This window comes from Marmota flaviventris, chromosome 19 (assembly GCF_047511675.1).
Source record: "Marmota flaviventris isolate mMarFla1 chromosome 19, mMarFla1.hap1, whole genome shotgun sequence".
In the NCBI taxonomy this organism is placed as follows: Eukaryota; Metazoa; Chordata; class Mammalia; order Rodentia; family Sciuridae; genus Marmota; species Marmota flaviventris.
The window spans coordinates 3,132,467-3,149,072 of NC_092516.1; the positions used below are offsets into that span (position 1 = coordinate 3,132,467).

Sequence of the window (16,606 nt, forward strand, 5' to 3'; positions counted from 1 at the left end):
AAATTACACTCATTTTTCAATACTCTTTGCAAGGTGCTCCGCTGCAGGCGCGCGCCGGGCTGCATGCTGGGGCGGTTCTGGTGGGCAGTCAAGACCATCATGCGCTCGCAAACACTCCGTGCCTCTGGGGAGAGGGCTGGTGCAGGGAGGCCCGTGGGGGGCTGCATCACTTACCCGCCGTAGGCCGGGATAGGGGGTGGGGGCGCCGCGGCCCTGAAGGTGTTGTACACGGTGCGGCCGCGGCCTCGCAGGTGCGCCCCTCGGTAGGCAGCTGCCGCGGTGGCAGCTGGATACGGGAAGCCGGGCACTGCGGGAGAGAGAACAGGGCAAAGGCCATGAGATCCACCCTGCCCTTGAGGGGTCTGCTCCCAGGACCCTAGTCCCTGCAGCGCCAAGGCAGCTCCAGCCCCCCAGGAGTTAGGAGGACAGAAGCAGACAGCAAGGCTGAGCCCCAGGGCCATTTGGTGAGGAGGACATACAGCATTGTTCCCTCTGCCCAGAAGGATGTGGTCAACCACAAACATTTACAAAGAATTCTAAGAATAGGAGAAAGACTCACTGAAAACTTATTTTTTTTTAAAAAAAAGGTAGATTGCAAGAAGTATCTACCAACATCTCAGTATACATCTATTTATGTATATACATATATATGCATTATATACATGCATGTATTCATGTTTCTAGTGCATAGTACACATGGACAGACATGCATGTTTGTATGGGGGTAAATGTGCATGTAACTGCATATGAATATATGCATGCAAGTACAGCTATATCTGTGTGCATATGTATATACATACATGTTTTTATAGACATTAACACATATTTCATACACTAGTGGCTATTTCTGGGGCAGAATTGCAGTAGAGTTTATTCATAACTTTCCCTCTTCTCGTTTTTATGTATTTTTCACATTTCCCTTTAGGTCCTTATGACTTGTCAAAATTTTTTAATTGAAGCATTCCTACAGACACCTCTTTGTGTCTTGAGTACACAAACCACAATCTTGCCCCTAAAAAGATGGTTACTAGCATATCACGAGCCCCCTGATCTCCTACACAGCTTTTAAAAGCAAACACAACCCCCTTAAGCTATAATCAGAAATATCTGGGAACTCAACTCTCAGGAGACGGTAGATGGGGTTTTCTTTCCTGGGGGAAATTCTCTGAGTCACTTGAGTCAGGAGGGAAGGTACTCCTGACAATTCCTTGAGGCCTCTACCTGGGAGGTCCTCTCTCCCATCTCGGGAGCCTCCAGGAGCCAGTTCTGTGCCCAGCTGCTGGGGCTTCTCTGAACCTCCCAAGGCTCTCTCCCTATGCCGACGGAGCCTGTCCCAGCATAGCAGCCAGCCGCTTCCCCAAACCACATCCCATGCAGGGGTACATTCTTGGGAAAATACATTTGAGAAACTATGGTGCCAGGAGAATCATAGTAGAAACTCAGAAAGGCCTTCTGAGAAGGAAGTTCATTGACTCAACCCACTGGATTGATTCCCTTCGCCAGGCTTCCGCAGAAGCCCTGGCCTCCCCTGTGTGTTAGATGTCTCCACACTGCCCGGCGGGCTTGTCTCCCTCCTACCATCTCCTTTGGGAGTGCAAGCTTTCCGTCTCATGTCTGCTCCCAGCCCTTCCCTGGACCCAGGCATGGCTTGTGGAAGGAGCACAGAGGAAAAATGGACGTTGGAAGGAAAATGGAAAGTCCACTCGAGAGACCGGAATCACTAGCTGCTACCTAGGAGGCTGGCGGGCGGCCATGTAGTGACCAGGGTGTTCTGAGAATTACACCCTATACTCACAGGCAGAGTAGGCTTGTCCCTACCAGATGGCCAGAGGGGTGGAGAGCAAGTAAAATTTCCCACAGAAGCAATTCCCCATTGCATACCACTTCTGAACTGGAATAGCACCCTTGGGCTTGAAGGGGAGACCAACTGGCTATCCTGATCCAAAATTCAGCGCCTGTTCTGGAATGGCAAAGAGACTCTACCCCGTCTTTCCCTTACAGTGTTGGTAAAATGAGAACATTGCAGGACCAAGCCAGAATGACTTCATCTTCTGTTTGTATCTGAGAAGACCATAAAGGTTATTTTTAACTTTTTATTATTGTGGTAAAGACAAACCATGCCAGCCCCCAGCACCTGAGTTTCCTGGATCGCATTGCAACCCACATGCCAGAAGCCACAGGAGGCTGAGTCTTAATGGGGAGGGTGAATCTTAACACCATCAAACCCCAGCAGCAAGGACAGGACATGGGAGACACTGCTTCAGGACTGGGCAGGAAATGAGTGGCCATAGCTTTGACTCCAGGTCTACCTTGCAGCATTTCAGACACTACGTCTTCACTCTGGATTTTGAAATAAAGAAAACGAACAACACACAATCTGTCCGGCCAGCTGGCTGCCTGTTGAGGACACGGGGTGATCATGCTGACCCATTCATCCTCACCGGCTCCTGGGCTGCAGGAGCCACAAAAGATCCCTCTCAGCAACGAGCAGGTTTTACAATGATTCTTGGAGGATTTAGCTGTTGAGAGGGAATGTGAACCAGAAGCTCGGCCACCGGGCGAGGGGACATATGCTATTGAGTGGAGCCAGGATTCCATTTTGGGCCCTGTTTGTTCCAGGGAAAAACACGTCTTTCCCTGCAGCAGGAGGTATTTACAGGTAGGTCCTCCTAGGAGGCTCTCTGGGCTCCTCTGGGCAGGAGGACAAGAGGGATCCTTGTTGGGTTAAAGGGATGAAGACGGAAGAGCACTTCCCTGCAGAATGTGACCTCCCTGGGAGGTGAAGGCCCTGGGGCAAAACCTCGAGCTGCAGAGACCGGGCCAGGGGCCTGCTGGACAGCAGCTCTGTGGTGCTGGTTGTCTGTCCAGAGCTGGCCCTACTGAGCCATCTGGATCAAGGAGCTGCCCTGTCTTCTTCTCATTATTGCTCTTTCCTCCCTCCCTCCCTTTCCTTCTCCCCTCCTTCCCTGTATTTCCTTCCTTCTAATCCTTCCTTTCCAACCTTTTTTTTTCAGATTTCCTTTGAAGACCACTGCCCTGATCCTCCAGTGACACAGGTGAAGTCAGGTCTCCTGGGTCACAGAAGCACAGGACAGTGCCCCTCACTGACCGGCAATGTCTGGGAGGCGGGGCTGCCCCTCCTGTGTTCTGACTTGGAGGCGTGGCCTGGCACCTGCAGGTATCAGGTACCTCAACCCTGCGGCCAGCCAAGGTAGACTGATTCCCTGGGGGGAGAGTAGGGCCCCTCTTCACTGTCCACCTTCTGTTGCAGGGTCCTGTGGGCAGGTGGCCTGCACAGAAGCTGCAGGACACACGAGGGGAGTGACGTCTGGATGGCAGTCGGGACCCCTGGAAAGCTCATTTCTACTTCCCCACTGAGAGGTGCCGGGAGGCTCCAGATGCAGCACGTGACTCCGAAGGAAGGAGGGGCTGCTGGACCAAAGTTCTGCGCTGGAACTTGAGAGCCTCGATCCCCCTCCACCTACAGCCACACGCCCTGCAGAACAGATGCCAGAGTTTGGAAACGGTCCATGTTCTGGGAAGCCCCACTTCCCCCACAAGTAGTACTAGTGAAAGGCCTTCATCCCTTGGCTCCCTCCAGAGTCCCGACCAGCAACGCTCCGTGAACAGGATAATCGTGCACAACAAGGAACGCAGAGAACAACAATCTGCAGGACCCCAAACTCCTCAGATTTGTGGCTGCACCTTCCCTGTTAGAGGATTTCCCCCCAGTGGCTGGGTTAGGGCAGTGTGGCTCTCTTGTGGTACCACGAAGGCCAATGTTCAACTTCAAGGACAAATAAAACCCCCCACAACTGTTTATCAAGCTTCCCTTAGGCTCCATAGGAGATGGATGGAGCGGATAGTTTTCTTCCGTGGCTATTGGACATGGCAGTTTGTAGATGCTGGGACATGGCTAAAGGTAATCTGAACAGATGATTCTGATACAGTTTCAACAAGACCAAAATGTCATGGCATGACACTTATATATGTTTTTTGAGTGAAAATCCTGAGTTCCCGGCATGTGGGAAACGAGAGAGCAAACCCACAGGTCCCTCTTCAACTTCATCCAGCATGAATCACAATGAAAAATCTGTATTGCTGTAATGAAAAGTAGATGTAGCTCTCAAAGAAAAGGAGGCAGGAGTTTCGGAGCACGTGCACCTCTTACTGCCCCACGCACGGCGGTTCCCAGTGCCCCTCTCACTCATCGGCAAGATTTACACCAGAGCATATCTTGTGGACCTTAGGGGAGTAACCACCTCATCCTTGGGAAGAACTCCTATAGGATGGGATGCAAAGAGATGAAACTTTAGGGACATAATGGGAAGCTTGCTGTGCAGGGTACAAGGACCAAGCCAATCAGCATTTGGAAATGGGACATGTGTGGATGTATCAACAAGCCAAATGGGCCATTTACCAAGGTGTCCGCTGCTCACTGCCCATCTCCCCCTGGGAGACAAAGCCCCACCTCCCACAACTCTGCATTCAATGTATTTACAGTGACTCACGGGGCTCCCCCCCCCCCCTTTTACGAACATGGTGCTTACCTTAGAAAATAAACACAAATGAGCTCATTTCACCAGCCTAGAAATCCCCAGAGAAGAAGCACAAAACCAGTGGAAAATACTTGAGGGTTATAAACTGCATATTAAAGTTTTAGAGCTCTGAGAGAGATGGGAGAATAGCAGATGCAAAACCCAACAGGGGGGCAGATTCTGCATCAAAGCCATAAAAATATACAACCGCTTTAATGGGCAATTATTCTTTGCATTTGTGCTCTGGTTTGAATTTGCATGAGATTGCCAGATGCCCTGGTAAAGGTGTGCCATCAGAGAGGATGGGGGGCTCTCTCTTTGTCTCACACCTCCTCTCCATTTGCTTCCCCAGTGAAACCTTTCCCACCGTTGGCAGGTTGGAAAACAGAGAGAAGCACATGCTAATTTGAGGTGGAACTGTTCTGTGGGTAATTTATGGAAGGGAACGTTTGGTCACACAATCCCAGGGGTGTGGATGCACTTTCAACAGCAGGTTCAGGGTTTTGCAGGATCCCCTCGAGAGGACTCCCATTCCATGTGCCGGACCATAAATTAAGAGGTGGCAGCACATGCAACAGACCAAGGCTACATAAACAGCCAGCCTTAGCTTCCGGAGCTGCAATTTCAGAGGCAGGGCATTGTGTGATAAACATCGAGAGGAACAGTCAAGAAAATCTGATCATTTTTCCAAATAGCAAAACAAAAGAAAACAAAACAACAACAACAAAAAAACCCGTTTACTTCTGTTTTCAAAATGAATCTCAAAGTACATCAAATCCATCTATAATACAATGCTTACATGTGACTAGGTCAGTCTCTTTAAATAGCATTAGATGGAAAATTTGATATGATAGAGCATATTACGTTCTAGGTCAAAACAGAAGTGAAAAAACCTTTGATTTAATTTTTAAAGATCTAGTAATTTCAAGGCTTTGAAAAATCTAGTAATTTCCAGGGGGTTGGGGGTGGGAGGAGAGGAACATTCCATCCATTCGGTCCTTTACAAAAAAATGCCAAAATGGCCACTTAATTTGTGGAATCTCTGCTTCCCAGAGTGCCGTATCCCTGAAACAAGCATTTGGGAATCGGCTCTTGTTTCAGTACAAAATGCATGTTGATATTAAACACTGCTGTTTAGAAGTGAATAAATCTACATTTTGGACAAACAGTTCCTTATAGGACATCCTCATTTGAAATGCATTGAATAGGAAAACAAAAATTTCTAATTAATGTACACGGCTAATCACCATTCTCCACATGGAAGAGTAATTTTTCACTGTTCATTTGCTTGGTTTAATCTCAAAACTGACATAACAGAAATGCAATGTCCTATAAATCTCCGCTCATTTGTGTCTTTAATATTCATATTTCCTTGAACTGAAGTTGCTGGTTGCTGCAGAACCATTACAACATGCAAAAGTGTCGATAAAAACGTTGTGAAAGGCGGGATGTGTTTTCTCCTTGCTGCGTGTGCCATTTATTTGGGGAGAGACAATAAATGGCTCGTGGATGGTCCCTCGGCCTGCTGCTTGGTGGGTGATTAGTGATTAATTACCTTGCGGCAAATTGACATGGCACGAGGAAATTGACACAGCCCTGATTAATTAACTTTTTATGGGCGGTAGTTACTCACAAAACACTGCGCACCATAATTGAATCTCTTTACATAACGTCATGGTACAAAAGTTTTAGTCAAATCCAAATTAGCCAGAAGTTTCTAGGCTGTTAGAGGTCTGATTGGAATGTGTCCAAGGGACTGGTGAAAGACCTTGAGCTTGGAGAGAAATGTACCTTTTAAAAGCAGGGGGCGGGAGGGGGCGATGGTCCCTGTGCTGGCCTCCATGGGGAGCTGGCTCTTTGGATCTGAGTCTTGACTTGAGCTGGGCTTGGGGATAAGTGTGTGAACGGCTACGGGTCTCCTTTTCTCCAGCCTCGCCGTGCGCTGGCTCTTCCAGGGTCTTCCTCCCTTCTCTAGTCTCCGCAGCTCAACTTGATTCCCTGAACCAAGCTTGGTTCTAACCTCATGGACTCCTGATGCTGTTCTTCATCTTGTCCCCTGTCCCAGCCCTCACAATTGGGGTTGCTTGACCACCTTCACTTATCATCTTTCTCCCCCCTCCCCACCCCATACAGCTCCTGGTCGGAGATCCTGAGAACTACATTTGGATCACCGCTGGGTCTACGGCACCCATGACCCAACACAGGGTAGTCACTGAAACGTGTGCTGATAATACTGTCAAACACCTCCCACAGCAGCCTCAGCAATTTAGCAAAGTGCTAAGCAACTCAGTGAGACCCTGCCTCTGAATCAAATACAAAATAGGGCTGGGGATGTGGCTCAGTGGCCGAGTGCCCCTGAGTTCAATCCCTAGTACCCACCCCCCCAAAAAAATACATCCCACAGTTACAGAGGATAAGGAACCACAGACCTTGAACCCAGCACAGTTGCTAGGGTGCTGCCTATGAAGGATGCATATGCTATGGAAAACTCCAGGTGACCAATGACATTAGTGATGAGGCGCGCTGGACTGTACCAAGCCCCAGGCAGCGATATCTGGAGTAACCTAAGCAGAGATGTAATGACAGTTGGCACCCATCCCATCGCCAAGACTCCATTATCGAATGGGAGCGATTCAACTGCATGATAACAGCTAGCATTTATTAACACTTGCTAATTGCCATGCACACAGATTAACCCAGTAACTCTTCACAGAACCATATGAACCAGGAGTAGTGCTACTTTTGCTTTCCCGGAGGGACATGGAGCAGCTCAGATACTTGCACATGATTTGAGCCCAGGCTGCCTGAAACTAAAGCCTGTGATCTAATCTGTTCACCAACACCAAGACATCCTCAGTCAGCAACAGAAGCTTCCTGCTCCGCCCTCAGCAGCTCCTTGGAGTCTCTCAAGTTGGCTTCCCTCCTCCTTCCTGCACAAGCTGCTACATCATCTCCTATGTGCATACTGCATCCCAGAGAGCCACCCCAATTCATCACGGACTGGGTTAATTTGCAGGGGAAGCTGTTGACGAGCCTCCCAGAGACATCAATATGCCACTTGTTCAGGGTAGGAGGGGCGATGCTGGAGAGGGGAGCTGTGCCATTTCTTCCATTAGATATTTACGTTCTGAGATTCCAAGACACCTGGAAAGACTTTGCTCCTTCTCTGCTAATTGGATGCAGACCACAGAGATCACCTGGATTTATCTTTCTGACAAAGGGTCCAAACCCAGCTGATTCCCTTCCCCACTGAGGTTTATCTCCACGTCTGGATGTGAGCCTGGGGTGACTACTGGCAATGCTGACTGGGGCCACACCAGCATGGTGCTAAGTGGTGGCCACACTTGTATGTCCAAGTCTCATCCCTGTGAGACATTTGTGACTAAATTCCACTGGGAATTTTGAACTTGGAAGACTGGAATAATAAACTTGCTTCAAAATTTTGGAAAATTGGAATAACAAATTTATCATGTTTGGGGGCATTGCACTTTTTCTGTATATAATAATTGGTTAATATTGTTATCATATATCATTTTACTCACAACTTTGCTTGAAATAAACCTTCCATAGGCAGAAAACAAAATTTGAATCTGCTAAGGAAAAATATATGTAAAACCGTGTACAATTAACTCACATGTGGTTTCTCTGGGCAGAAAGATTGGTTTTCCCAAGGCACAAAGGTTTCCTAACTTAACAAATGTAGAAAAGCAACCAAACCCATCTATACACGTCACTCATGTGCAGGAATATTCTGTGTTCATTTAAGGTCTGCACTATGCTGAGGAAGGATGGCAGCCTTGGGTTTAACCGACTGCCACTTCGTACCTCTGGAAGTTAGCTATTGTCACTTCTTTTCCCCATTACAAATGGCTGGATTAAGCCAACAGACAGGTAGTGAGTGTCATGGCTGATGAACATGAAGTCACACTGTTCTACTCTGCAGAAGAGGTGTCTGAGATCTGCCTACTCCCAGGTACTGACGATGCCCCCCCACCAAGCAAGATTTTTGTAACATTTCACTCTGCAAAACGAGAATGAATCTCCGTCTTGGGGTTTTTAGCTCGGTGAGACTGCAGAATGCATACGCAAAGGTGTCTTCTCTTGTCTGCAGGGATGTTGAAGACAGGCAGAGCCTGCAATGCTGAAATCCATTTTAATTTGGAGGAAGCAATTTGGCATAATCTATTAGTTTGACAAAATTTGTACCAATGTCAATTTAGCTGCTGCTTCTTCTTTTTTTTTTTCTAGGCAGTCATGGAAACAAGAAACCAAATAATTTATATAAATAATTACTTTATCTAGTGCATGTACACGGTAAAGGTTCAATTGTTAAATCATTCATGATCTATCTAAGAGCTGGCTGAAGCCACAAGCTGGGCGAATTGTCTCTACAGGTAGGAAACGGTGCAGGTGAGGTAATTCCGCTCCCTGATGCTGAGCTGGGTTTACCATGGTTTCATAATGGAGGCTGCCACTCCTGAACATGAGACCCTCAGAGGGGCTGGCGGTGACTCACAGGGCGGGTAGAGGATACGAAAGCATTGTTCATCTCACTTGAAGCCATCGCTGTGGGGCCGCTGATCATCTGGGGTTAAGGCCATCTGCTTTTGAGCATCAGCATTTAGACCTTAAGAAAAAACTGAGTCCTGATCCTTTGATCAACACCCAAAGTAAACCTGTAGGACAGACGCCATCTGGACCCAGTGATCACCTGCCCCGCATACACACGCTAGAACTCCCAGAGCCCCCACAGAGCACAGACTGAAGGGGACCACTTGGAAATGGTCCAGTGGTCCAGTCGCTGGAGGAATACAAACCCTCCCTACTAGCTTCTTTGGTGAACTTTCAAAATCCCTACAGAAGGTGGCTCCTAAAAAGAAAGAGGAAGAATAGTCCTTTGTCTGAGGTGCTGCTCTGCTTCCGACAGCCTAGAAGCTTCTTTACACAGCCATCTCAATCCATGCCCACAGGAAGCCGAGTAGCCACAAAAAATCTACGTGGCAAAGACCCTACGCCGTGGGCTCACCTCCTGGGTGCCGTGGTAACTCATGGCCCACTCGGCTTGAGTTCAACTCTTTTCAGTAAATTGCACCATAACTACAGAACTTCACAAAACCAGTGAAGGGGTACGATGATTGGTTAGCAGAAAAGGGAATCTTTTGGAAATGTGTCACAGACCCCCAAAAGCAATTTCTAAGGGTGGAGTGGTACATATTCCTGGCCTGGGGAGCCTGTCTGGAAGGTTCTCATGTTGGCCGGTTTGTTTTTACATGAAGAGCAATTAGGTAGCAAGAGCCCCATGAGGGACACAAATAAAACCCAAGGAAGACTGGGTTTAGTGGCACACCCCTGCTTTCCTCCAGCTCAGGAGGCCAAGGCAGGACAAACACAGGGTTGAGGCTAGCCTCAGCAACTTAGCGAGGCTGTAAGCAACCTAGTGTGAGGCCTGTCTCAAATAAAACATTAAAAGGGCTGGGGATGTGGCTCCATGCTCAAGCACCCACAGTTCAATCCTGGGCACCAACCAACAAACAAACAATTTTTTTAAAAAATCAAGGAGACAGATGTAAAATATGCAGCATATTATTTGGTTCTGAAACCACATTTTCTTTACATGGCTCCCATGTTCTTCAGTAGCAATACATAGTTTAGGACCTGGTGGGTCCTTTTTGTAAAATGAAAAGATAATTTGAGAAGATGGTGCTGTGGTCATTCCTAGGGGGGCAAGTGTTTAAATTGCCGGATTTCAATGAACTATGCCAAGTTCTTTTTCCAAAAATTCTGTGGGAGGCAAGCTCAGTTTCTTTTTGAGCATCTTCGACTCCAGTGGGGTGACTTGTTTTGGAAGGAAAATAAGGCCAGAGTGGGAGGGGAGCATTCTAGCAGGACGCACTTCCTTGCAGCCTCCAGGGCTCTCACCCCTGCAGTTGAATTATCTGAAGGCCGCTGCACGTTCCTCGGCAGACCAGAGGCTCAGCTCAGTTCCCAAAGCCGAGTCCCCCAGGAAGGTGCGCCTGCTCTTCCACACCCAGCTGCCTCTGGGGTCTCATCTTCAGTCCCTGGGGTTTCCAAGTTCAGAGCTCTGAAGGTAGAAGGGTTCTGATTTTATTCTACTTTTTCCCCCATTTTAATCCCACAGTCGTGTGGGGAAGCAAATGAAGTGCAGATGAGTGCTTAAAAAAACAGGCTCTCAAAATAAGCTTCTCAGACTACGGAAGGATCGCTCTGGAGCCACCGCAGGGGCCGGAGGAGGGTGGGCATTGTCAGGAGTTAGACCTGGGAGCCGCACCAGCCGGTTGATCCTCTTAAGAAAACGTGAGCCTTAGAAATAGTCTCTGTCAACGCTATCACAGGGCCTGGCGTTCCCAGGGAATTCCCCCAGAACAAGTGCCTCGCTGCTTTCCAGAAACATCTCATCTCGGCCTTGTTCTCTGGCTGTGCGTGCGCCGGAATCCCAGGGCAACGTGGTTTATTGTTTTAATATCTGTCTGACACAAAGCAAACGCACCCTCCAGTGACTCCTTATCTGTCAAATGTATTTCTGTGAAAGAAATATCAAGACAAATAAGATGTTTGGGGGCACACCACAGGATGGTAGTTTTTGCAACCGGCAGTCTCTTGCAGAAAGCAGACCCCCATCTGAAAAACACGGAAGCCACCGTTCTGCATGGAGATTCGTACCCAAGGTGCCAAGAGAGCGAGACGGGAGTCCCTTGGAAAGTGGCTTCCGTTTCTTTGTGTAGGGTTTTTGCTTTAAAGAATGGGAGTGGTCAACTAGTGTCGTTTGAGTGTGTGTGTGTGTGTGTGTGCGTGGCCGTGACTAGGTCTCACGGTAGCCAGGTGTTGGTGACAGAGGTGTCAGGGACTGAGGACACACGTGAACTTGTGAAACCTGGCATCAGGTAGAAGAGCTGAATTAGCGTAAGGGCGAGTGCAAGCTTCTCGAGAATCACGGGTCTGAGTCCGAGCTGTCGGGACCACGGGAAGAGCAGGGTAGGTGGGTTGAAGCAAAACCAGGGGCTTCCCTGATGGCAAGGAATGCTTCCTGCAGTGGACCTTCTGCATGGCTCCTGGGGACGGAGTCCAGCTGTGGACGGAGTCCAGCTGTGGACAGCCTTTGGTCAGGAAATCAAGCAGGTGCTGAGATTGTGGAAGCAGGCTGAGCAGGCCACATGGTAGGCATCTAACATCTCCCCACCTGTGGGTTCCATGAAATAAATGGGGTCTCAGGGCCCAAGAGTCTGTCCATGATATTGGATCCACCCCCGGGGGCACCCCAGGAGTATTCACAGTGGCGGAGCTCCTGTTGGGTTCCACCTCCCAACCCCAGGAGGAAAGCTCTGTAATTCCAAGAGCTGAGCGTTACACGTCTGTTGCACGTCAAGAACGCAGGTGTGGTGGAGGCCGACTCACGCAGGTCTTGCTAGAGGCACGCTCATGGTACACAGAATGGCCTCTGGCACGTGGAATGAAGACTGGTGGAAAGATGTGAGGCATTTTCAACCTCTTCCCAGTCCAAAGAATGATAAAGTGAGTGAAAGATAGAAGGAGGTATTTCCACAGACACGAGCGGGGGACATAAGGGTGCTGCCACCCTAAGGCACAGCTGTAGACAAAGGAGGAGGGAGACAGTGTCCGGATCTCTGATGGGCAGGGTCCAGTCCTGAGGCTGGTTTACCGCCAGGATGGCTGGAGGTCTGTGGAAGGAGACAGAGGCGGCACAGCGCAGGAGGGGGATCCCGAGTAAGGTCATGGCGTCTCGCCACTTTGCCCAGGGAAACTGGGCAGGTCTTAGAGAGGAGGCCAACAGCATCAGAGCAGAGCCCCCAAACCAGACTCATTTCTTTGTTGTGAGGGTCAAACTCACAATGGAGTCATTGTACCTAGATCAAGTTTAAATATTGTTCTACTTTGAATAAGAACCAGGAGGAGGGCCTCTGTGTGTGCACCTACCTTATACTTCTTGTTTTGAAATGTAATAAAATGGCCACGGATGTGCAGGTGACCTGTGGAGGCATACTTAAAAGAAGCCCCTAAGTGACCAGTGCTGTCTTGCTGTTTCAGATGAGAACCGTGGTTTGAGAAAGAGTGGACAGTGGTGGCCCATGAGGGCTGTGGAAGGAGATAGAGGAGGCACAGTGCAGGAGGGGGGATTCTGAGTAAGTTAATGGCGTCCCACCACTTTGCCCAGAGAAACTGAGGCAAAATCTGGCCCTCAGACTGTGGGTTCCATGAAGTTTTATTGGAACAGCCTCATCTACTCACGTGTGTGCAAGTGCGATCATCTGTCTGTAGGTACAGGAGTCTCTGCTGCTGTCCCCCTTAGAGACCACAGGGCTGAGAAAGCTGAGGACACTAAGTGGCCCTCTAAAGAGAAAATTGGCCAAGATACAGCAGATGGACAAGCTGCCTCTCCAGAAGTCACAGGATGGGAGAAGAAAGCACAACCCTGGCCCAAGGATTGCTGGCCAGCAGCTCCGGGTTCAGGGAGCTGTATCTAGGAGCCCAGGCCGGGGCAGTTTCTGGGGTTCAGGTTTAGAGGGTGGCGATGAGGGAGGCCTGGGATTCAGATAGGCTGGGTGCAAAGCTGCCTTGCTGGGCTGTCTTGGACAATCTTCCTAATTCCTTCAACTCCAAATTTCTCATAAGCAGAGGTGCCATGATAAACGCGACATTTCATCGTGTTTATGTGCGGATTGCGTGAGAAAGTTTATGTGAAGGTCCATGCATACAGCACGGGCTCAATACCCACTTCTCCTTCCTCTCCTTCTTCTCATTATTTCAGGTCTAAATCTATGGCAAGACCAGTTAGGTATTTACCTTGGGTGCAAATCCTAAGTTGGGGGAGACTCAAAAACAGTCCACAGTCAAATTAAATCCTGTTCTAGTGCAATTTTCTAAATCCATGAAGACCACACCATTCAACTTAAAGAACTATTGCATTGAGCTATATTGAATCCTAAAGTCTAAGAAGAAAAATTAATAATGCCTATCCTGTCTTCATGGAGAATTTTGATACTTTGTTCATCGTGGATCTTTTCCCATTACTTTTGGTTTTCAAAAAATATTACATTAAATATTATTTATCTGGATTATTTGTGTGTGTGTGTGCCCTTTATATTATGTCTAGTTGGAATGCCTCACTTCCTCACTGTAATAAATAGTTCTCAGAAAATACTAGAAAGAAAGGGCTCCCTTGGAGGCAACCAGAAACCTGCAAGTGAGTGGAAAGAGGGGGAGAGAGGACAGAGCTCTTGACACCAGTGCATTGTGACCTGGTGACCCGTGTCTGTACTTTCTATGAACTGAACACGGTCTGTGACATTTTCCATACTGGGCAGAGGAGAGAGAGGAAGCTGTGAATTAATCAAGGCCCTCACTTTAATTACAGAAACCGATGGAAGTTCTCTCAATTACCTAAAGATAGAGCAGCCCAGGCTTGATTTATGCATGTTTCTGCCACTTAAATCATGATTTCATGAATTTCACACAATTACTTCCATAAAATCTGCAATCGATACATCAATTAACACCCTGCCTCTACCACTTGCCCTTGAGTTTCACTGGAGTGAACAAAGGAGATGATGGCACATTTGGGTAGCATTGGGTTGCCACACTTTAGCCTATACTATCTGACTTCTTTGGTGGGGGGGTCAGAGGTGACCACGGCAGAGGGAAGTGTCTTGACCTTAGGATTTGTCAGCACAAGGACCTAACATTCAGGTGTGGCTGCTACGAGACTGTGAAAGTACACATATGTGTTGGAGACCAGATGGAACTGCACAGAATTTCTTCTGGAAAATGCTTCTTTAGCTCTGGACAAATAAAACACCCAGAGTCCTACTAATGAACCCCATGCTGCTCCTTGGAGCTGGTCCTTTGAGAGCTGAGGTTTAGAGAGGACATAAGGGTGAGGCCCTCATGATGGGAGTTGTGTTCAGTGTGAGAAGACACACCCGTGAGTGCCCAATCTCACTCTCTTTGAGTGAGGACAGAGAGAAGGTGGCCATCAAGCCCTTACCAAGACCTCACCATGCCACACCTTGGTCTTGGACTTTCAGCATCCACAACAGTGAGAAAAGAGGTGACCTAGTCTGCTCTGTTGGCAGGGTGGCTCAAGCAGCCTAAGAGAGTACTCAAGCCAACTTGAACTATTCATCGTAATCTCAGAAGAAATTTAAAACTGATAAAAGATAGATACATTTGCCTACAATTAAAAACATATGATAAAATGTAAGCAAGGTCAGATGACCAAAATGAAAATATGTTAAGATCTAATGTGCTTCGCAGGTTAGGTTCCCTGATGAACAATACAATGAGAAAAACTCAGAAGAGAAATAGGGAGAAGGAATTCGGGACATTCCCAAGAGGTAAAATCCAAATGACAATTAAATACATGAATGATGATGCTCATAACTAGGAGGAAGGGGATGCTATTTTACACCACTACATCCCTTAATTTTGCAAAATTGAGGGAGCAGAAGCAAGACATCATGGGGAACAGGCTGGAATGGAGCCAACAGCTCCAGGGAGGGGAATTGAGAGCCGGAGAGTGTGTCCAGAGATGCTCACTGCAGTCTTTACAGGTGCAGAAAGAAGGCGCTTGGGTGACTGGGATGGAGAACGGGGGACCATCCACTCCATATGAGACAGCAGGAGTGTGCCATAGCCGGGGTGGGAGATGGTCACCAGTTATCAGTAGATGAAGCCAGGCACGATTAAAGTGTCTAAGGTACCCAGAGATCATGGCACTGACACTGCCCTCCCCTGTTACAGGAGTGTAGGTCCACCTTTGAATTATCCTGGGGAAAAGGTGTAAAGATGCTGGAGCCCACCCAGGTCACTTGTGTCCCTGGACAAAGTGTGCATCTTATTGCCACACAAGTACAATCATGGGTGGGTGTGCATGCTTCCCCAATGACCATGACCCCATGTTACTTTTTTAGTTTGAAATCCATTCATTAATGAGAACACAAAGTTGATGACATTTATTTACCTCCTTCTGGAGACAGCTCCATCCCATGCAAAAAAGGATCAGGGATTCCGGCTTTGCTAATCCGACTGAGAGGTGGACTTTTCCATTCCTGCAAACACCGATTCACTTCCTGATATCTCAACTAATCATAAGGAAAGTCATGCTGTGCTTTGAAGGGGCCGTGATCTGTTCCTTACCTTCGGGGTCCTGCCTACGGCTGGTCTTGATGGGGGGGCGCACATACCGCGTTCACACAGAGCTGCCTGCATCTCAGCCAGCGCCTTTGCCTTGGAAAGGCGGAGTCAGCCATCCACAGCCCTAGGGCTGTGTGGTCAGTGGGCAGACCCCCAGCCCTGCCACTTTCACCTGCCCTCTCTGGCAAGGGGCCATATTGTTTGCTGCTCAAATCCTATTCAATAATCTTAACAGTAAACATTTTGCATTTGGTACAGGATGGTTTTACCTAACTTCCTGGGGTTTTGCTCCAACTTCATTTAAGTTTGCTTGAAAGTAGGACCAGTAGACATTCTTGAGGAGGGTGAATTCTTGGGGCATATGTGAGGATGTGTGATGTCCCAGGACACAGCCTGATCCAAGATTTCATATCAGCATAGAGAGGGGTGCAGGAGAGGTAACTAGGGATCACCTGGGGTCAGACGGGAGGAGTTGCAGGCTTAGGTTGATTGGCACGTGAGGCCTGAGTGGAAATCATTCCTTTAATGCCTTCTCATGTCCTGGGTCATATTAGAAAGGCTCACTTAAGGTGGGGGGGGAGGCACATTATGCAAAAGTGGTTCTTAAAAGCAGATGACTTCAGAAGGAATGATTTTCATTAGACTCCTTCAGGGGATCCCTTTAAAAACCATCCCCCTACTGAAGTTAAGAGTGTTATTTACAGATGATTAGCTCTTTGGCTAGGAAGAGGGGCAATTTAATCCTAAAACACTCAAGGCCAGTGGAAGATTGTTTGGGGGACAGAGGGAAAAACCTGAAAGCAAAATTTGCTTCCGAGCCATCTTGGAAGTCAGTGGACACATAGAATCCAATGTACGAAAGTCATTTTCTTCAGGAGCACAACTGTCAGGGAACGCGC

At 48.2% G+C, this 16,606-nt stretch overlaps 1 protein-coding gene across 13 annotated transcripts in view; it reads right to left on the minus strand.

Annotated features, from left to right (window-relative positions):
* Rbfox1 (RNA binding fox-1 homolog 1) overlaps positions 1-16,606 on the minus strand; it is a 331,305-nt gene that overhangs the window by 50,115 nt on the left and 264,584 nt on the right. For all 13 annotated transcript variants that reach the window (XM_071605725.1, XM_034637184.2, XM_071605720.1 and 10 more), the window contains one exon: positions 175-307. In XM_071605725.1, the coding sequence (XP_071461826.1) occupies positions 175-307 (133 nt within the window). The remainder of the gene's footprint in view (positions 1-174; positions 308-16,606) is intronic.